General features: G+C 42.7%; 2 protein-coding genes, 6 non-coding genes and 2 pseudogenes across 9 annotated transcripts; 5 read left to right on the forward strand and 5 right to left on the reverse strand.

The window, feature by feature from the left end:
• Nucleotides 1-1,482: 1,482 nt before the first annotated feature.
• Nucleotides 1,483-8,813, reverse strand: LOC113024839 (lymphocyte function-associated antigen 3-like). Its single transcript, XM_026172205.2, has 11 exons — nucleotides 8,541-8,813; nucleotides 7,838-7,999; nucleotides 7,630-7,755; nucleotides 7,345-7,505; nucleotides 7,155-7,263; nucleotides 6,960-7,058; nucleotides 4,607-4,627; nucleotides 4,004-4,024; nucleotides 3,816-3,842; nucleotides 3,662-3,718; nucleotides 1,483-3,261 (listed from the first exon to the last, which is right to left on the reverse strand). Exons 1-11 carry the CDS (start codon nucleotides 8,617-8,619, stop codon nucleotides 3,236-3,238), a joined length of 888 nt encoding a protein of 295 aa, XP_026027990.2. The 5' UTR covers nucleotides 8,620-8,813; the 3' UTR covers nucleotides 1,483-3,235.
• Nucleotides 8,814-10,277: 1,464 nt separating this feature from the next.
• LOC113016985 (uncharacterized) lies at nucleotides 10,278-12,169 on the forward strand. 2 transcript variants are annotated; one of them, XM_026160231.2, is made up of 4 exons: nucleotides 10,278-10,657; nucleotides 10,761-10,826; nucleotides 10,959-11,039; nucleotides 11,464-12,169. In XM_026160231.2, exons 1-4 carry the CDS (start codon nucleotides 10,328-10,330, stop codon nucleotides 11,824-11,826), a joined length of 840 nt encoding a protein of 279 aa, XP_026016016.2. In that variant the 5' UTR covers nucleotides 10,278-10,327; the 3' UTR covers nucleotides 11,827-12,169. The 2 variants fall into 2 exon arrangements, with proteins under 2 accessions (XP_026016016.2, XP_080152985.1); XM_080296859.1 differs by having other exon boundaries at nucleotides 10,334-10,644.
• Nucleotides 12,170-14,112: 1,943 nt separating this feature from the next.
• Nucleotides 14,113-14,231, reverse strand: LOC113024850 (5S ribosomal RNA). The gene has a single exon (XR_003272719.2). It is a non-coding gene; the product is annotated as a 5S ribosomal RNA (ribosomal RNA).
• Nucleotides 14,232-14,591: 360 nt separating this feature from the next.
• On the forward strand, nucleotides 14,592-14,710 carry LOC113024848 (5S ribosomal RNA). The gene has a single exon (XR_003272717.2). It is a non-coding gene; the product is annotated as a 5S ribosomal RNA (ribosomal RNA).
• An 846-nt stretch (nucleotides 14,711-15,556) lies between these two features.
• LOC113024854 (5S ribosomal RNA) lies at nucleotides 15,557-15,675 on the reverse strand. Its single transcript, XR_003272722.1, has one exon. It is a non-coding gene; the product is annotated as a 5S ribosomal RNA (ribosomal RNA).
• Nucleotides 15,676-16,035: 360 nt separating this feature from the next.
• Nucleotides 16,036-16,154, forward strand: LOC113017032 (5S ribosomal RNA). Its single transcript, XR_003271364.1, has one exon. It is a non-coding gene; the product is annotated as a 5S ribosomal RNA (ribosomal RNA).
• An 846-nt stretch (nucleotides 16,155-17,000) lies between these two features.
• Nucleotides 17,001-17,119, reverse strand: LOC113024852 (5S ribosomal RNA; annotated as a pseudogene).
• Nucleotides 17,120-17,479: 360 nt separating this feature from the next.
• On the forward strand, nucleotides 17,480-17,598 carry LOC113024881 (5S ribosomal RNA). The gene has a single exon (XR_003272743.1). It is a non-coding gene; the product is annotated as a 5S ribosomal RNA (ribosomal RNA).
• An 846-nt stretch (nucleotides 17,599-18,444) lies between these two features.
• On the reverse strand, nucleotides 18,445-18,563 carry LOC113024855 (5S ribosomal RNA; annotated as a pseudogene).
• Nucleotides 18,564-18,923: 360 nt separating this feature from the next.
• LOC113024883 (5S ribosomal RNA) lies at nucleotides 18,924-19,042 on the forward strand. The gene has a single exon (XR_003272745.1). It is a non-coding gene; the product is annotated as a 5S ribosomal RNA (ribosomal RNA).
• Nucleotides 19,043-21,962: the final 2,920 nt, after the last annotated feature.

Here is a 21,962-nt window from a genome sequence, read left to right on the forward strand (position 1 = left end):
TTTCCGATTATTGTCTTCTCAAAGTCCACAAAACAAGTAGACTGCTTGTGCAAACTCCCATGCACTCTGGAATATCCTTGCGGGGATAAAGAGCTGATCCAGTGTTGAAAACCGCATTGTTGCTCCTGTGTCTAAGATTCGGATGGGCTCTGCTCTCTGGCAGACTTTCCTGAAGACGCTGATGAGTGCGATCCCCTTATAGTTCTAGAATACCCTCTGGTCCCCCTTCTTAAACCAGGAAACGCCAATCCAGCCTGCAAGTTAAGGGACACCGCCCCAGAGCTCCTCACAACATTGCACAGATACGTCAACTAGCACACCCTACAACATTCAGAGCCTTAAGGAACAAATATCCACCCCAGGGACCGTCCACCATCTTGTTCTGGGGTTACCGCCACAAGAAGAACAAGTGACTAGTTCCATTATGTCCCAAACATCCAGAACTGGGTCGACCCAAAACAATCAACTCACTGAACTCAGTTTTCTTCTTTTTGTCTGAAGGAATGATTAGTAAAAAAAACAAAATGTATAAATGTTTTGCATAAACAGGTTGTGCTTAGAACAATTTTGGAGACATTCCTAACCACTGGAAGATGGAGGCATCTGCGCATTTCACAAATGAACATCAAAGACAAAAAGCTCTCTGAATCACAATCACGTTAATGCTGTGAAGAACATATAAACTAACCCAGATCCACATCACCTTTTGGATTCAGAGATTCATTTCTTGCATGGTATAGAGGAAATGATCAGAACTGCCAGAAGTGTACAGAGTGATGCATACATGTAAACACTGCAACCTGCATTTTTGTAGGTTTTATTAAACATAGTTCATAAAAACAACACATATTTACATTATTTGAGTCCTCAGACACTGAACCACAATAAATACAAATCCAAGGGAATAAAAACAAATATTAGTGCTTGTTGTATGAAGCAATGTGGAAACTTTAGTGTATCTGGAGATTGCTAAAGACCGATGGCAGCAGCACTGCAGCTCATACCTGACTTTCAGCTCGCTACTTGTGCCTGACAAAAGTCTAACGCTACAGCTACAGAACATCCTCTGCACACACAGTAGGTTTGAATGAGACAAAAAAAAAAAACTGTAACAAAAATAATTCACTGTAACAGAGAAGACAAGCCAAATAAGATCTATGTTCGAAGATGAATTAATAGAAATAATAAGACACGTAAATAAAAAACCTGCAACTTTGTCCAAGCACACATATGCATTAACTGTACAAAGCATTGACTGTTGTTTGACCCTGCGGCCCAAACCAAACAATGGCGTCCCTTTTGCCCCCAGAAGCTGCCAGTTTAACATCCTCCCCTCCACACTGCGAGGCTGCACCACACCTGGCTCTTATTATAAATCATCCCCCAGCGTACCTCTTTAACGTGGTCGACGTGCCATTCGGTGTCAGGTATGCAGTCAATCACAGGAAATGGCACTTTGCTGAGTTTCCTGCTATTGTTTAAAAAAATTTTTTGCCTCTATGGAAAATCTTGGAGATCTGCTTTAAGCTTGACTCCTGTCACATCTCATTCAAGTTACCTTTTTACATCTAACTACATCTGTAGTGTTTTTAATAGTAAAAGCTAGTAATTAAAATACTTCAGCAGCTTTAAGCAGGACAGAAAACAAAACAATACTTTCATGTCAGATTAAACATCGGATTAAAGTGAACATGAAACACTACATTTATAAAGGCTGATTTACACTGTGGAGCCCTACTCTAATCTGTCATCCTGAAACGTCAGATCAGCCCCACCAACTGTGACTTAACAATCCAAGATGGCGGAAGTGAATGTAAACAGCAGTAAAAACGTAAAACTTATAATCTGGACTGCCACTGCTGTGATTTCACAGATGAATCCTATAATCATACTCACAGCACTGAACAGGCTCTATCCACGAAGGGGCCACAGCTGTGTTCTTAATAAGCACCCCCCCCCCCGAATGGTTGCATCCTGCTAAGAATCAAAATGAACCCGGTTTCTCTGGTTTTCCCAAATTTCCTACTGGAATGCAAGATTGCTGAGGTAACTGGAAAATGGCTTTAGTATATGTGAACTACTGAGTGACAGAACTGTTTTACAACAACAGTTACAAATATAACTATTTTTCTTACCAATGCACATGGAAATCCTGACGTCCATCAGCATGTCCACAGAGGAAAAAGTCTCCATGTTACGCTCTCCTTCACTTATATTAGGGTTTTGATTTTCCCCACTTCTAGTATGAAGTAATGCACTGACATCATCATCTCACTCACTCCAACGAGTGCAGCAACTTTCCCTCTGATGTTCCTGTTCTACACATCACTCTGTTCCCCCTGCAGAATCTCAGGATTCCTGATGTGTTTGAGATGGGCATGTAGTAACTTATGTTGTAAACTGGTTGGGCGTGTTTGAGGAAAGAAAGACTGTTTTACTGCATAAAACAACGCTTCACATCCTCTGAACATCTGCTCTGCCAGCTGATTGTGTGCCGTGTGTCTGCATCCAACCAAAGGAGGAAAAATCAAAGACAACGGGGACAGTGTCAGACTGAAGCTTCTCGTCCTTGTAAATCACTAGTCCACCTAACTCCAACAAGCTCTGCTCATTTATAAAGTGCTCTACAAACCCGAACAATACGGCTAACTGGTGGAGTCCCATATTTCAGTGCAGCTAGCCAATAATGAACGACCACTTCGTGCTGAAGAGACAGAGAGTGAAAGGGGACAATACATCCTTGGTACTTTAACATAAAACTCACTACAACATAAACTAATGTAAGTCTATTAGCACCAACCAACCACATAACATCACTTTCCATACTGGCACAAGATGGCACTAAAAACCTTATACACATATTATTATTAAATCCAGCTTCATAGCCATTTTTTAAAAGTGGGACTCGATGCTGTAAATCAGCCTTTATACATGTAGCACTTCCTGTCCGCTTTAAATGTGTTCACAGTAACAATGCAGGGCACACGAAGAACAAAGCGGAGTCTTCTTCTGATGGAAATGACTTCAAAATATTACATGATTCATTCATTTCAAGTCTCTAGACAAATTAAAACAACAACCAAGTAAAACTCGTTTTACTGGTGTGTGGTTTGGAGCCTCCCCCGGCGAACGTCCATTGTACGTCTGCACTTCTTGACATTCTTAAACATTTTCAGTTTCTGTTTGGATCTTTCAGATCATCTCAGTTTCCGCCTGACCCGTCCTTACTTGATGTTTAGCCGTTGGTCATTGGCGTCTCCTCTGACAGATTTCAAAAAGAAGACAAAGAAGAAAAAAGTTACACACAGCTGTTAAAAACCTGAAGGCCTTATAAATATGGCCAAAGTTTTAAATTAAATTAAACGCCGATTCAGGTGCCCGCAACTCTCAGCTCTGTATCATGTGACTAAACCATACATTTGTGAGAGGAGGACGAAAAGATGAAAGGTGGCTCACATGGAGCAGAAAAGGAAGTGAGAAAGGAAATGAACTGAGGGACAGTATATGATGAATAAGTATTTTTAAAGCTGTGAGTCAGTCGAAGCAGCTTCCACAGAGTCCAAGATCAAACCACAGAGCTGGAGATATGCTAAACACGTCCTTTATAAACTCTATACCCAGAGCGATTTACTGCTGTTTAAGTAGTTTGAGACAGTTTTACCTTCAGTTTGTTCATCGTTTCGTTGTTGAGCAGTGGTGCCGTTAGCTGCAGGAGCTCCTGTTATTTTAATGACAGAAATATACACATCAGCTTTTTAATCCCACACAAAGCCCCACTGTGAACATAAAAAATACAATTTTGGGCTGAAACTTACTCTGATGTTCACCACTCCTCCAGAAATCTGAAGTGGTGGAACCCCCCAAAAACAAAACATAAAGAACAATGACATTAACAAGAAACAGCACACAGAAGAACCACGGGTGTTTCTGAGTTCTACTTTCTAATAGACACTGATTTAAAAAAAAAAAAAAAAAAAAGGGCTATAAATGATTTGTTACTGACCTCCTTCCCACGGCATGGACTCTGCAGAGAGAATTACAGCAAAGGACAGTTAAAGACACCAGTTTTTGTTTTATTGTTCGTGGTCATCACTGAGCTGCCAACACTTTGATATTTATATCATAAAAAAGGACAATATTTTCTTTACGATGCTGTTATTATGCTGCATTTCACTGCCTGATCAGAGAATCTGATTTTGAACTAAAAATACATCCACGTTCACTAAAACGCTGCAGCATTTCTTGAAGCCAGTCAGTTCTGTTAAAGCTTCAGCTGTGATGGTTTCAACATTAGAGCTGAAACTGAAGAGAAATGCTCCTTCAGTCACGTTCTGAGATCATTTATGTACAACACAAACTGTTTGCACGTCTCTCCATGTTGTTCGTGTTACCAAGATCCACCACGGGCACGTGGTTTGTAAAACTAACGCTCCAGTCTAAAGATGAATCACATGTCATGTATTCTTAAACTGACTGAAAATATCAGATAGCATTCACAACTAATTCACCATTTTAAAATAGAGAGTAACTGACAAAGCAAATCAAGTAAATGTTTACTTTTCAGCTTCAGATTTGTTTAGGAAGCACTTTGTTTTAGACTTCTTACCTTTTTCAAAAAACCACATTCCTGGAAGAAATCAAAAGAAAATTACAACATTAGATTAGCGATCCACCAGAAATGAAACTCAAATACAACCTCAAATAGACTTAAACGAAAAACCCTTATTCTGAAAGATCTGGGACAAACCCTACACTCACTAGCGACTTAATTTGTTACTCGCTAATATCGGGTTGAATCCCCTTTTGCCAAATGCACTAATTAATCAATCACCAGCAAATGTGAGCCCCTCTTTAAAATCAGAGGTTTTGACGGTGTGTCGGTCTGGAGCATTCAGGTGTCTTCCACCTGAACAAATTCACTCCAGTCAGACGTGAAATTCCAAAAAACCCAAGAGCTACATCTCAGACTCTACTGGTCTCAATTAGCAAAACACTGAACGCGTGTGTGTTGTTTGTATGAAAGTGTCTTCATTCTAAATGAACATGGCAGCGGGGATTAGGTTTGTAAAACTGCATCTGAATAAACCACAAGACATCAGAAAAACATACTTTGGATGGTTGGACTGAAGTGGACATGTTCGGCCATTAAGCACAGCACCACATTTGGTGAAAATTAAGCAAAGCAGATCAGCACACAAACCTCAACTGTCATCACGATAGTGGAAGAGTGATGGTTTGAGGTGGTTTTGTAGCCACATGATCTGGGTACCTTGTGGTTATCGAGTCGACAATGAACTCCTCTGTATACCAAAGTATTCTAGAGTCAAATGTGAGGCCATCTGTTGCCTTCAAAACTGTCTGAAAATTTTAATGGCACAAATTCAACAAGTTGCTGGAAACATTCAAGCATAATTTGGTTGTGAGAGGTTATTTGACTTGCTGTTATCTTCAGCTGGAAGCAGTCTGAGCACTGACAACAATGAGACATTTAGACACATAGAGCTCTGAAAACTTGAAAATCCAAGTAGATTACCAGCTTGTGAAATACTCATCTGGCACCAATAACCACATCAAAGTCACTTTAGTCACCTTTCTTTCTCATTCAGCAGCCACCTTTGCCATATGTGTATATATAACGAGCAGCTGAGGAGGTGAACATGTGTATATGCTTTGTTTAAGCTCGATGCCAGCAATGCGTTTAAATAAATTACTACAGAGCATCTTTCCTAACATGTTGCATTAGCTTGTCTTTTAACAGCAAGCTGTAAGCATTAGCAAGCTGAGGAGACTGTTGTAGTTTTGAATTACATTGAGGTTCATTTCATGGTCAAGGTCATTTTTTAAAATATTCTGCTGGAATCTGAGTAGGGATGGGTACCGGTATCTGGTGCCATTATGGCATAAATGGTAGTAACCAGACCGAAAAGCAGCGCACATTTTGGTGCTTTATTTCTGTGCTTTTTTCCCCCCTGAGCTGTGATACACTTCAGATTCTAGCCAATCGTTTTACGTTTCCGAGGATAGTAGGCGGGGCCAGGTACGTACGTTCTTTTAGAGCAGAGCTACAGATTAAAAATGCCCAAGGCGAAGCTGTCAAAGTCTGGCTGTACTTCACAGCAAAAGATGCAAACTCAGCAGCAACAAGTGCTTTAAGCTGATACTGTGATACTGTCAAAGGAGGTAACACCTCGAATCCGATGAAACAGCTGGCGACGCATAGCGTTTTTTTAAAAGCCGAGAAATGCGCCGTATTTGATAGCTTGCTGTGAGACCTCACACCGAGCACATCTACTGCGGGTGTAGTGCCTGTTATCGGACCCGGAGTTAGCAACATCCCCCAAGAACCCGAAGAGGAGAGTCCTGGCCCCTAGCCCTGCCAGTGTAGCAGAAATGATGAGGATGATGATGCAGCAGCAGCCGTTCTTCTCTGCGTGAGTAGCTTAATGTTGTTCGTGTGTAATTTACGTTGAGTAGGCTAACCACGTTATTACATTAATGCATGTAAGGTGAACTAGCAAACACCGTCGTAGTTACATGCAGCTGTCTTCTTGTTTGATGGCAGATACTCCCTTCAACCTGGCCAAAAAGGCTAAAATGACCAAAGAAAAAGTGGAAAACAGCTAAACATGAGAGGTTTTTGGACAAAGTTTGTGTTTTTTCCATTGTTTAAGCTTCCAGCCAAGAGTGATACCATATATGCCCCATAGCTGCAGAAAAGGCTAACATTGTTATCTTTTTACAAAAAAAAAAACAGCTGAACATGAGAGGTTTTTGGACAAAGTTTGTGTTCTCCATTCTTTAAGCACCAGCACCATTTCAAAAGTACTGGTTTGGTACTGGTATCGGATAAAACCTAAACACTACCCACCCCTACATCTGAGCCTATGAGTTTGGGGGACAGGGGGAATCACAATACTGAATATCAATATGCTGATAAAAGACTGTATTTATTTTGTCACCTGTTTTCCATTTATGAAAGGCAACCAGCAGTGTGACGACAACCAGCAGCACGATGAGCACTGTAAGTCCCATGTAAATGTTTGGACCTCCTCCAGGTGCTGTAAAATAATGACAGCAGCAGTAAGTGGCTTTTCAACGTTGATGACCTGTAGCATTAATAAGTTTGAAAGGAGTGTTTTACAGAAATAACTCACGAGATATCACAGAGAATGAGTCTGAAGAGATGGTGATCGGTTCACTTCTCTCCCGGCTGATTGGGTTTTCTATCTCACAGCTCAACTCATAACTGATTGAACTGTTCACCTGGAAATGCAGTGAAATTGTTAATATAATTGAAACCACAGAGAAGAAGTCTTCGCACCTTCTAAAGTCTACTTAAAATACCTTATGAACAGTATATTGTTTCCCAGATGAAACATGCTTCCCAGTATCATCTGACATCCACGTGTAGCTGACTGGAGTGGCTCTGGCTGTGGTTCCTTCACAGATCAACTCACATTTGCTCTCATCACAGGATTTGTTAACACTGGGTACAGGGACGGGAGCTGTTGTTAGAAAAGGAAACAGGAAAATTCATCATGTGATTCACTTTCATTAGTTTTGATGTAACATACTAAACACTTTCAGTTTTACTTGATAAGCTGAACACAGTTTGATTTATCCACTTACAGAGGACGACGAGGCTAACTGGAGTGAGTCGCCTGTTGTTGATCTCGGGTGTGTAGCTGTTGCTGTCATTATGTAACAGACCGCTGATCGTCATCACACCAGTGGAAGTGTCCAGGTGGCCACGATCTTCAAACATATATGATACTGTTACCTTTAACTCATCACTGATAATCAAAGATGGGACCACTGCACCACTAACACAGCTTACCACGAAACTGACGATAGCCTGTTGCATTCGTATCTCCTGTCTCCCACTCCATGGCTTTGTTAGAACCTTCTTTCCATGAGATTTGTGTGATGGGGCCAGACACAGAGTTGGCAGGTGGTTTTAGGACAGCTTCTCCTCCCACTTTTCCATAGACTGTAGTATCTGCCCAGATAAATGATCAGATTAAAAACTTTAAAGTTTCTATTAGTGACTGGTCACATATTCAATAATGAAGATCAAACTGTTCTTTAGGAAAAAGTGACTAATTCTTTAAAGTAGTGTGAAAGTTTCATTCTGAATAAAGCTAAACTGCACACATACAACACGTTTCTATAAAAGTGCTTTGGCATTTCAAACATGCATCGTCCCGCTGTCTGTCTCATTGTATGCTAACTAATCCTGACTTATTTATCACCTGTTGTTTGACACATGCTGTTACAGCTGTAGCTTCCAGTTCACCTCCTCTATTCTGGAGTCCATAAGGACTCAGTCCTGGTGTGCTAGCTTTTGTTGACTGTAAGAAACTAGCTGAAAACACTATGTGAACGCCGGTTTGCACTGGGTGGGGTCACAAACAGGGAAAATCACTAAACTACGATTCAGCTTTCATAAAAACACCCACCCACTCCGCAAAAACACAATTTTCACTATGTGCTACAAAACGAGCTGCTTTAAGGATCCTTCAAGAGGACAGCAGACTTACCCGCATGTACTGAAGGAGACACGGCAGCTAGGACACACAAACAGCCGAGCGACACGATTAGCGTCTCTGAATGCCACATCTTCGTCACTTAAACGGTCATAAACAACGAAAGCTCCAGGCTGGAAGTACCGAGAAACATGCCAGATAAACTCAAAGTCAAAAACTAAACGCACAGTAGTTCAGACGAGCTAGCCTAAACGGTTAAGCTAGCATAAACACCGAACAGCGCAGGGCGGAAAAAAACGATGAAATGAAAGCAGGGTGGGAGTCCCCACCGGAACCCGGACATGCCTCTGTAACTAACACCCAAACGTGGTTATATTGTTGGATAATCACCATAAAGCGTTTGATACCAATAAAACTAACTTTAAACGAGGTTAAGCAAAGTTAAAGTACTTTTTAGAAAGTAAATGGAAAGTTAAAAAAAACAAACGTAGTTTTTCTCCCCCTGGCGACAATAATGTGTTACTGCAACCTAAGAAAAAGCTCCCCTCAATCTTATTTACGTCTTCAGAGATATGCATCCTGTGGTTATGAGATAAAAACTCATATTGCAGCACACTTACTAGTGACCAACATTTCTCATACCCACTCCAGTCAACTCTGATAAAGAGGAGTAATGCTTCCCTTTGCTGTACTACAGGTATTTGTTTTTTAATCTCAGGTCTTATTAAATTCAGAAAAGTGCTTTATTTAAATTACGGCATTCACTTTATTTACTTTGACTGTTGATTGTACAATATAAATGCTCTTTTGTGTCCCAGTAACCACTGAAATTAAAGTTAAAATAACTTCCCAAATAAATGGCAAAAGACATTTCATTTCATATAGGTAAAGAAGAATTAACAGTGAACCGAAAGACAAAAAGTAAATCTTAAAAATGCTGTCAAAAGTCAAATGAAAATATAACCAAGTAGATTGCACCCAAAAGAGTTTTCAAATAGTTTTTTCTTTCAATGTTTTAGGTTCTAGTGGTTATCACAAACACAATGAAATCCCTATGTGGTTCCTACCTGTTTTAATGAATCCTGGTGATAAAGAAAGGAGCTTTTCAAAAGGATGAAACTGAAACAGACTACACACGTTTCCTGAAAGAGTGGACACTGTAGTAATTATTTTAATCCTTTTGAAATATAACAGAGGGACTAGGGTGAAAATCAATATTTAACCACATTTCAGTGGTTGAGCTGTCAGTTTGTCCATTATTAGCAGTGTAAACTTGTCACACACACTGACTGGGAGCCCCTGTCAGAGAAAAGTGAAGGTATCACAAAGCTTCCTGCAGTATTTCCATCTGATCCTTAACCTCCTAAGACCCGAACTCTTCCATGGCATGTATTTTTAATTTGTCTTTGATATTTGGGCTGATTGGGACCTCATGAATGTAAAAACAAAGAATCACCAGATTTTTTTTACCCGATATTTGTTTCTAAGAAAAATACCGTAAGAGCCACATATGAAGACATTCATTTTAAATTTTGATAAAACAGAAGCAGTATAATGTCCTCGCAAGGGGATATCAGGCCCTTGTGGAGCTAAATTTAATATTTTGGTCTAGACAACCCAAAATGTGATTTATTTTGATAAATTAAAATACTTTAAACAAAACACAATCACATAATAATAATAATAATAATAATAATAATAATAATAATAATAATAATAATAATAATTAAAAAAAAACAGCGCGTATCGATGTTGATGACGCTAGACGTAGATCGAATGCTGATTGGTTGAAACACTGAGTTGACCCGGGAAAGAGAAAAGCTTCACGGAAGTGGACAAAAATGCAGGCGCTCGAAAGTTTCGAGGAACAGTTAGCTGAACAAATTGCGTTACACCACAACCTTTATGACCCTGGACACAAGTATTACAAGAACCCGCACGTTAGCATCAAGTCGTGGCAAGAAATAGCAGCCGCCCTCCAGACAGAGCCGGACAAATGCCGCGAGAAGTGGAAGCAACTTCGGGACAGGTATGTTCGGGCCAAGAAAAAGTTCAACAGCAAAAGCAGCCAGCCAGCGAGAACAGCGAGAACCCCTCCGCTGCTGAAGTCCCTGTCGTGGCTGGACGGGTACGTGAAACACAGGAATGCCGTGACGAGGTACACAATAGAGGTACGAGACGCAATAACTTCCAGCTGTGCAGAAAAATAAATAAATAAAAATAAACAAACTATAAGAAGGTTTGGGTTTTTTACAGTTCATGTGTCCTTAATAGAGTCCCGAAGACTTCTCATCCTCCCCCGCAGGGCCGGCCCAGGTGCTGGAAGACATGGCTAACCCTGTAAGTATTCCTGTTTGTGTGTGATGTTTTGATGCCCTTCACCTGTATGTTTAGCTATGTACAGTCATAGCGGAAGTGTTTGGTGGTGTTACTGAATCTCAGTATTTTTACACTGGTGCTTTTTTCCTTTAGTATCCCGATAAATCCCAGAGTTCAGCTGCAGCATCCCCTGGACCGTCACCACACAACAGCAGCCAGGGAGGCGAAATACAAGTAAGAGCTTTTACAGGACTAGCCTGACTGGCACAGACATGTGTGGTTCATCTATTATGCTATTTTAAATATATTTGTTATAGCACTGTGTATAATCAGATGACAAAAACTTGGTTGCTTATAAACACTTAACAGAACCATATTTACATATGGAAAAAATGGGAATATACACATACACAAATGGAGAATGTAACATTACATTGACAAGGTGATGATGAAATAAACATAATATATGTGGAAATTAAAAGAATTATTTTTTGGAAAAAGTTATTAATAATTGCCTCATGTCAGATATGTTTCTGCAAATTCATCTTCACCCACTGAGGAGGAGATGTGGTCCATACAATGCAGTCATTATGGTAAGGTTAATAACTGCTTGATGATGCTTCCTTGACTAGTAATTTCCCATTCTGTTTCGTTGCAGTTGATGGAGTCGACTCTGCCGAGCCCCTCCAGGTCCGAGGGCAGCCCGACGCGGCGCTGCATCACCCCGACCCCACAAAGCCGGCCTAATAAAAGGAAGGAACACGATGAGGACCACGCCACCACCTCCATAAAAGACCTGCTAACGGACTGCTCCAAAATGGCAGCATTACGTGACATGTGTGCTGTGCAAGGGGATGAGCTGGACGAATCGCACTACTTTGGAATCGTGGTCGCAAAGGGGCTGCGGACATTGCCGGACAAAATGCGGGCAGATGCCATGGCACAGGTGATGGCGCTGTTGAGCAACTTCCGTCAACAAGCTTTCGAGCTGCAAACAACAAATGACAACAAGAAAACCTGATGACACGTCTTTGTTGTTCTTTTTTTTCATCCATTCTTACGCGTTGTTCTTAATATCATAAAATCTTTGCTTCCATCTTCTGCTTTTGTCTGTGAGGCTCGTAGAGAGAAGCTGAGAGTTTCTCTGACAGCATGCTGTGAAGTGTGCGCTCGCTACACTGTTGCTGACAGTTTCAGGACATTTTTATAGTTGTCAAGTGTTTAGTTTATACGTGTGCACATACATCCGCCAAGTCCCACAATAGCCTTATTACAAAAATACAGGAATTAGTATAGCACAAATGTATATATTATATGTTTATATTAAATATGTAGTGTATATTTATAAAATCTTTGAACTTTTATTTATAATTATGTGCTTTGTTTGTCTGGTACACTAGAAGACTGACTTTGATTTAGGAACTAATACTGTGACGATGATGAGAAGCAAGACAAGAGTTACCAGGATGTCGCAGCTCTTTGTAGTTTGCATAGACAACGGGAAAGAGCACTGTTACTACACTGTACACACCATAACACTGGCAAGTGTATCTTGATCATGGTCACTGGTGTTTTGCCACAGCGCCAGTCCGATAATAGCTGACTGCTCTGGCCCAACAAGTCGTCTTTAATGTCGAGACTTTGTTGAATGTACGTTTAAAGCCTAATGAAAATCAGGGTAGTATTGCTCGTATAAAGAAATTAGCTTCCCACTTTTCCTTTCAAGAAACTACAGAAAACAATTTGTTTACTGCAAAATTTTTAAATTTGAAACAGCCCGATTTCTTAGTAATTAGAGCAGTAATTTAACATGTGCACATCTCTGTGAAATTGCTAATGATTTATGTCTCATAATGTGAGAGCTAGCAGACAGCTGTTAGAAAAAGGAGAACAATGCACAGCTTATTTCTTTCTTTTTTTTTAAATCTGAAAAAGCAACAGGAACAGTTCAATTCCATTCATAAACCTATTGTTAATAGTGTGATTACATATCCTAAATTAATAGCAAAATACTGTTCTGCCTTTTACAATGAACTGTTCAAATCCAGCCAGTCATCTACATATAATGTAATGAATATTAAGATTTGTAGGAATCACTCAGCTGAATGGAAGAGTAGATGTGATGCTTTTCTCACTCTGGGAGAAACAAGAATAGCCATTTTGAAACTGAAGTCCCTAAAACTTCTTGTTTTAAAGTCTCGAATTATTACAGTTATTAGATATCGGTGTCGTTTCTGGATTCTGTTGTTTGAGACTACAAAGTCAAGTTTGCAGTTAAAACCCATGAGGCCTGCTGTTAAAATAGCTTTATTAAGCTGGTTTTGGTCTTGCAGTAGTCTGGATAGTAGCGTCACGGCCATACCAGCCTGTTCTGGAGGGGCAGGGATAGCTCAGTAGGTAGAGTGGTTGCCCCATGATCGGAAGGTCGGGGGTTCGATTCCCCTTAACAGCTACCCTGAGGTACCCCTGAGCAAGGTACCGTCCCTACACACTGCTCCCCGGGCGCCCAATGGCTGCCCACTGCTTCACTAAGTGAATGGGTTAAATGCAGAGAGCAATTTCCCCACGGGGCTCAATAAAGTACAATAAAGTACACACTTTCTTCTTCTTCTTCTTCTCATCTGATCTCTGAAGCTAAGCAATTCTGTAAATGTACAAAATCTCTGTGGCTAGTCCGTCTGGCCTCAGTCGAGAGGAACTTGTTAACCTTGTAATTTGCAGCGGGCGCAGTGTCAGCCTGACACCCATGTGCAACCAGTTTGAACTCTTATTGGAGTACTGAATAAATGCGCATCAGTGTGCTACCCTGAGCAGGGAACACGATAGCATGGAGTTTCTAACACGGAGCAAGGTGAAGGTGACGCTACTATGCAGGACCGCCCCTGCTTAGCTTCAGAGATCAGATGAGAACAGGCTGGTATGGCCGTAAGTGAGAGGCTTCCTCGACAACGGGGTTCATGTAGATACTGTAACCCATTTATTGGGATTTAAAAAACAATTTAGAGTGAAGGATATTGATTAGTTTCTACTTTTTTTAATAGCTGCACATGACAGCACAGTTATAATGCATACTTAATGCTGCAATATTCGCGTCATAAACAATTGTGAGTCTTTGCACAAAAACATCTACAGGTGCTCTGTGCATGTACAGTGATATTGATGTAACGCTTGAAGAATTTGACATTACTACATGAGCGGAAGAGCTCTTTGCGCAAGACTCACTAACCATCCTATTGGAAAATGAGCTTAAAGAGTGCCTCACATCCGTTTCAACATTTAAACTGTCATTTGTGTGTTGAAGTGCAAAAGCTTACGGCACCTGGTATTCCCAGGCGGTCTCCCATCCAAGTACTGACCAGGCCCGACCCAGCTTGGCTTCCGAGATCAGACGAGATCGGGCGTGTTCAGGGTGGCGTGGCCGTAAGCGAGGGACTGCTTCACAAACAGCCTCTTTATACATGCTGTGATGACACAGTCATGCTTACGTTTTTTTAATGTCCTGTATATAAGTTGAATTGTCCAAAGCACAAAAATGTTGCACTTCCAAATGGTCCTAACACACTGTGTGCTCTGTGTCACTTTAACACTGTGCTGTGAGAAACGAACATGTGTTATTATGGTGACGTTACCGCGGGAAAAGCATTTTTGCAGCTCAGCGTTGAAGCTGCAGTTCGCAAAAAAGGTTTGCATGTTTTCCCTGTAACATGTGAAGCTTAGCACAATACTATATTTTAAAGTGCGTGACATTTGCCAAGTATAAAAGGTCTTTTATAGCGGGCTTCTCTCGCTTACGGCCATACCACCCTGAACACGCCCGATCTCGTCTGATCTCGGAAGCTAAGCAGGGTCGGGCCTGGTCAGTACTTGGATGGGAGACCGCCTGGGAATACCAGGTGCTGTAAGCTTTTGCACTTCCACACACAAACTGCAGAGGGCGCCGCTGCTCACTCAGTGGAGGCAGCTTCAGGAAAAGCTTCATGACAACGCTCCTCATTGCATTTCGCTTTTGTGCAAAACAAAAAAACAACAACAACAAAATATTTAGGAAATACACAAACTTATTTATTCTGTAAATGTACAAAATCTCTGTGGCTAGTCCGTCTGGCCTCAGTCGAGAGGAACTTGTTAACCTTGTAATTTGCAGCGGGCGCAGTGTCAACCTGACACCCATGTGCAACCAGTCTGAACTCTTATTGGCTGCCGACTGCGGTCCCGAAGAGCACTGAATAAATGCGCATCAGTGTGCTACCCTGAGCAGGGAACACGATATCATGGAGTTTCTAACACGGAGCAAGGTGAAGGTGACGCTACTATGCAGGACCGCCTCTGCTTAGCTTCAGAGATCAGATGAGAACAGGCTGGTATGGCCGTAAGTGAGAGGCTTCCTCGACAACGGGGGTCATGTAGATACTGTAACCCATTTATTGGGATTTAAAAAACAATTTAGAGTGAAGGATATTGATTAGTTTCTACTTTTTTTAATAGCTGCACATGACAACACAGTTATAATGCATACTTAATGCTGCAATATTCACGTCATAAACAATTGTGAGTCTTTGCACAAAAACATCTACAGGTGCTCTGTGCATGTACAGAGATATTGATGTAACGCTTGAAGAATTTGACATTACTACATGAGCGGAAGAGCTCTTTGCGCAAGACTCACTAACCATCCTATTGGAAAATGAGCTTAAAGAGTGCCTCACATCCGTTTCAACATTTAAACTGTCATTTGTGTGTTGAAGTGCAAAAGCTTACGGCACCTGGTATTCCCAGGCGGTGTCCCATCCAAGTACTGACCAGGCCCGACCCAGCTTGGCTTCCGAGATCAGACGAGATCGGGCGTGTTCAGGGTGGCGTGGCCGTAAGAGAGGGACTTCTTCACAAACAGCCTCTTTATACATGCTGTGATGACACAGTCATGCTTACGTTTTTTTAATGTCCTGTATATAAGTTGAATTGTCCAAAGCACAAAAATGTTGCACTTCCAAATGGTCCTAACACACTGTGTGCTCTGTGTCACTTTAACACTGTGCTGTGAGAAACGAACATGTGTTATTATGGTGACGTTACCGCGGGAAAAGCATTTTTGCAGCTCAGCGTTGAAGCTGCAGTTCGCAAAAAAGGTTTGCATGTTTTCCCTGTAACATGTGAAGCTTAGCACAATACTATATTTTAAAGTGCGTGACATTTGCCAAGTATAAAAGGTCTTTTATAGCGGGCTTCTCTCGCTTACGGCCATACCACCCTGAACACGCCCGATCTCGTCTGATCTCGGAAGCTAAGCAGGGTCGGGCCTGGTCAGTACTTGGATGGGAGACCGCCTGGGAATACCAGGTGCTGTAAGCTTTTGCACTTCCACACACAAACTGCAGAGGGCGCCGCTGCTCACTCAGTGGAGGCAGCTTCAGGAAAAGCTTCATGACAACGCTCCTCATTGCATTTCGCTTTTGTGCAAAACAAAAAAACAACAACAACAAAATATTTAGGAAATACACAAACTTATTTATTCTGTAAATGTACAAAATCTCTGTGGCTAGTCCGTCTGGCCTCAGTCGAGAGGAACTTGTTAACCTTGTAGTTTGCAGCGGGCGCAGTGTCAACCTGACACCCATGTGCAACCAGTTTGAACTCTTATTGGCTGCCGACTGCGGTCCCGAAGAGCACTGAATAAATGCGCATCAGTGTGCTACCCTGAGCAGGGAACACGATAGCATGGAGTTTCTAACACGGAGCAAGGTGAAGGTGACGCTACTATGCAGGACCGCCCCTGCTCAGCTTCAGAGATCAGATGAGAACAGGCTGGTATGGCCGTAAGTGAGAGGCTTCCTCGACAACGGGGGTCATGTAGATACTGTAACCCATTTATTGGGATTTAAAAAACAATTTAGAGTGAAGGATATTGATTAGTTTCTACTTTTTTTAATAGCTGCACATGACAACACAGTTATAATGCATACTTAATGCTGCAATATTCACGTCATAAACAATTGTGAGTCTTTGCACAAAAACATCTACAGGTGCTCTGTGCATGTACAGAGATATTGATGTAACGCTTGAAGAATTTGACATTACTACATGAGCGGAAGAGCTCTTTGCGCAAGACTCACTAACCATCCTATTGGAAAATGAGCTTAAAGAGTGCCTCACATCCGTTTCAACATTTAAACTGTCATTTGTGTGTTGAAGTGCAAAAGCTTACGGCACCTGGTATTCCCAGGCGGTCTCCCATCCAAGTACTGACCAGGCCAGACCCAGCTTGGCTTCCGAGATCAGACGAGATCGGGCGTGTTCAGGGTGGCGTGGCTGTAAGCGAGGGATTTTTTCACAAACAGGCTCTTTATACATGCTGTGATGACACAGTCATGCTTACGTTTTTTTAATGTCCTGTATATAAGTTGAATTGTCCAAAGCACAAAAATGTTGCACTTCCAAATGGTCCTAACACACTGTGTGCTCTGTGTCACTTTAACACTGTGCTGTGAGAAAGGAACATGTGTTATTATGGTGACGTTACCGCGGGAAAAGCATTTTTGCAGCTCAGCGTTGAAGCTGCAGTTCGCAAAAAAGGTTTGCATGTTTTCCCTGTAACATGTGAAGCTTAGCACAATACTATATTTTAAAGTGCGTGACATTTGCCAAGTATAAAAGGTCTTTTATAGCGGGCTTCTCTCGCTTACGGCCATACCACCCTGAACACGCCCGATCTCGTCTGATCTCGGAAGCTAAGCAGGGTCGGGCCTGGTCAGTACTTGGATGGGAGACCGCCTGGGAATACCAGGTGCTGTAAGCTTTTGCACTTCCACACACAAACTGCAGAGGGCGCCGCTGCTCACTCAGTGGAGGCAGCTTCAGGAAAAGCTTCATGACAACGCTCCTCATTGCATTTCGCTTTTGTGCAAAACAAAAAAACAACAACAACAAAATATTTAGGAAATACACAAACTTATTTATTCTGTAAATGTACAAAATCTCTGTGGCTAGTCCGTCTGGCCTCAGTCGAGAGGAACTTGTTAACCTTGTAGTTTGCAGCGGGCGCAGTGTCAACCTGACACCCATGTGCAACCAGTTTGAACTCTTATTGGCTGCCGACTGCGGTCCCGAAGAGCACTGAATAAATGCGCATCAGTGTGCTACCCTGAGCAGGGAACACGATAGCATGGAGTTTCTAACACGGAGCAAGGTGAAGGTGACGCTACTATGCAGGACCGCCCCTGCTCAGCTTCAGAGATCAGATGAGAACAGGCTGGTATGGCCGTAAGTGAGAGGCTTCCTCGACAACGGGGGTCATGTAGATACTGTAACCCATTTATTGGGATTTAAAAAACAATTTAGAGTGAAGGATATTGATTAGTTTCTACTTTTTTTAATAGCTGCACATGACAACACAGTTATAATGCATACTTAATGCTGCAATATTCACGTCATAAACAATTGTGAGTCTTTGCACAAAAACATCTACAGGTGCTCTGTGCATGTACAGAGATATTGATGTAACGCTTGAAGAATTTGACATTACTACATGAGCGGAAGAGCTCTTTGCGCAAGACTCACTAACCATCCTATTGGAAAATGAGCTTAAAGAGTGCCTCACATCCGTTTCAACATTTAAACTGTCATTTGTGTGTTGAAGTGCAAAAGCTTACGGCACCTGGTATTCCCAGGCGGTGTCCCATCCAAGTACTGACCAGGCCCGACCCAGCTTGGCTTCCGAGATCAGACGAGATCGGGCGTGTTCAGGGTGGCGTGGCTGTAAGGGAGGGGTTTTTTCACAAACAGCCTCTTTATACATGCTGTGATGACACAGTCATGCTTACGTTTTTTTAATGTCCTGTATATAAGTTGAATTGTCCAAAGCACAAAAATGTTGCACTTCCAAATGGTCCTAACACACTGTGTGCTCTGTGTCACTTTAACACTGTGCTGTGAGAAACGAACATGTGTTATTATGGTGACGTTACCGCGGGAAAAGCATTTTTGCAGCTCAGCGTTGAAGCTGCAGTTCGCAAAAAAGGTTTGCATGTTTTCCCTGTAACATGTGAAGCTTAGCACAATACTATATTTTAAAGTGCGTGACATTTGCCAAGTATAAAAGGTCTTTTATAGCGGGCTTCTCTCGCTTACGGCCATACCACCCTGAACACGCCCGATCTCGTCTGATCTCGGAAGCTAAGCAGGGTCGGGCCTGGTCAGTACTTGGATGGGAGACCGCCTGGGAATACCAGGTGCTGTAAGCTTTTGCACTTCCACACACAAACTGCAGAGGGCGCCGCTGCTCACTCAGTGGAGGCAGCTTCAGGAAAAGCTTCATGACAACGCTCCTCATTGCATTTCGCTTTTGTGCAAAACAAAAAAACAACAACAACAAAATATTTAGGAAATACACAAACTTATTTATTCTGTAAATGTACAAAATCTCTGTGGCTAGTCCGTCTGGCCTCAGTCCAGAGGAACTTGTTAACCTTGTAGTTTGCAGCGGGCGCAGTGTCAACCTGACACCCATGTGCAACCAGTTTGAACTCTTATTGGCTGCCGACTGCGGTCCCGAAGAGCACTGAATAAATGCGCATCAGTGTGCTACTGTTACGCCCCTAGTCTAGGCGGGTAGGGACGCACATAAGGTTGGAGGAGAGAGAGACCAAATCCCCGCCCTGGTTCCCAAGCCAAACATCCAAACCAGTTGTAAGTAAAAAAAGTGATTTTATTTAAGGACAAGAAGCATAGCTCCGGGGTGAGCCCAGGCCAAAATAATAAACAAAACCAACTAAGTCCCACCAGAAAAGACTAACTAAACCCTAAGAAAGAAAAAAGAACAAACAAATGACAGAGCTATCCCTCGCTCCCTGACCAAGAAAACAGGAGAAAACGATTCCAAAAGAAAAGGCAGCTCACCCCTTCCGCTTCAGCCCACGAGTGCCTAAGCTTACAATTCACACTCCCACAAATACACAAGATAAACGCAGGCTGGGAAAACCAGGGTCAGGACTGCGACGGCTGTCAGGCTACTCGCTCGTTCCACACTCTCTCTCTCTCTCTCTGGAGCTGTCAGAGCGGCTTTTTGAATGTGGTCACCTGTTCCATGGTCCAATCAGCTCACTACTCTTCATTAGGGGAGGTACCTGTAGAGAGTCTTAAGCACAGTAAAGAGACACAGAACAAACAGCCCACACAGTGTTCTTATGGCCACAGCCGTAACACCCCCCTTCCCAAAATCAAAGACATCTCCTTTGTAGATGTTTTGGACAGTCATGTTTAAGGGAAAACACGGGATAGGGCATCCGCTAACACATTCTCTGTGCCCTTTTTATGACGGATTTCCAAATTGAAGTCCTGCACCAGGAGGGACCACTGACCCACCTGCTTTCCTAAGTACGTTACCATGGCTTTACCAAAATCACACTTGGCGAGGTTGAGGGTGAGGGATGCCCTTTCCAAGCGATGGAACACATCAGTGAGTGTCTCCATATGCTCTGACCAGGTGTCTGAATAGACGACAATGTCATCCAAATACACTTCACACTTGCAGACGCCGCCCAGCACGATATTCATGAGCCGTTGAAATGTGGCGGGAGCGTTGCGCAACCCGAAAGGCATGACAGTGTACTGGAGAAAATGGTCAGGAGTAACAAAAGCAGAGATTTCAGCCGCACGTGATGTTAGGGGAACTTGCCAATAGCCCTTTAACAAGTCCAGCTTGGTAACGAAGGTCGCAGAACCGACCCTATCAACACAATCCTCCATTCTGGGCAGAGGATAGGAGTCAGGCTTGGTCACACTGTTCACCTTCCGAAAATCTGTACAAAACCGTGGGGTCTTATCCGCTTTAGGCACTAGGAGACATGGGGAACTCCACGCACTAGAGCTAGGGACAGCAAGACAATTCTCCAACAGATAAGAGACTTCTGTCTGGAAAAGAGCACGCTTAGTGGGATTCACCCGGTAGGCATGCTGTTTGATTGGAGGATGGTCCCCCACATCGATATCATGCTCCAACACGGTGGTACAGGATGGAGTGTCCGAGAAAAGATTAGGATGATTTTCAATCAACCGACACACGTCATTTCGGACATCATCGTCTACCCCAGTTAAATGTGACCTTAAATCACGTAGGATTTCAGAATTCCTAAGTCGTGCGCAGCCCACAGCACAACCGAAAACCAAATCGTCACCTACTGGGTCATACCGAGTTTCGGAAACCGGCACCCCCACAGTCGCAACTGTTGACACACCACCAGCAAAGTAGGGCTTCATCATATTAATATGACACACACGGCACTTTTTCCTTCGCTCTGGGGTGTCGATGACATAATCCGTATCACTCAATTTCGCCTGCACTGTATACGGACCACTGAACTTGGCCTGGAGGGAAGATCCAGGGACTGGTAAAAGTGTTAAAACTTTATCACCAACCTCAAATTTTCGCTGCACAGCCTTCACATCAAACTTCCTCTTCATCCTACCTTGTGTTGCACTGAGAGCATCCCGTGCAATTGCGCACGCTTTATGCAAACGCTCTCTGAAAGAGCTCACATAGTCTAACACATTTTCCTTAGGGGCAACAGTGTCGGACAGGAAGTTCTCCTTAAGCAATCGCAAGGGGCCACGCACTGTGTGACCGAACACCAGCTCAGCAGGGCTAAATCCTAACGACTCCTGCACACTTTCTCTCACTGCTAAAAGAAGCAGCGGCAACCCCTCATCCCACTCCTTTTGAGACTCAAGGCAAAATTTCCGCATCATCGATTTCAATGTCTGATGAAACCGCTCGAGCGCACCTTGCGACTCCGGATGATAGGCACTAGATTTCCGATGTTTAATGCCAAGTGACTGCAAAACCTGAGCAAAAATCCTAGACATGAAATTAGAGCCTTGGTCAGTTTGAACAGCTTTTGGTAAACCAAAGATAGAGAAAAAGTTCACCAATGCCTTAACAACTGGTTTAACCTTAAGGGTGCGCAACGGAATTGCCTCGGGAAAACGGGTAGCAACACACATCAGAGTCAAGAGGTACTGGTGACCCGATTTTGTTTTAGGGAGCGGACCAACGCAGTCGATGAGGATGTGTTCAAAAGGTTCCCCTAAAACTGGAATAGGGTGTAATGGAGCGGGTGGAATGACTTGGTTAGGCTTACCACTAATCTGACAGGTGTGACAAGA

This window comes from Astatotilapia calliptera, chromosome 23 (assembly GCF_964374335.1).
Source record: "Astatotilapia calliptera chromosome 23, fAstCal68.1, whole genome shotgun sequence".
NCBI classification, from domain to species: domain Eukaryota; kingdom Metazoa; phylum Chordata; class Actinopteri; order Cichliformes; family Cichlidae; genus Astatotilapia; species Astatotilapia calliptera.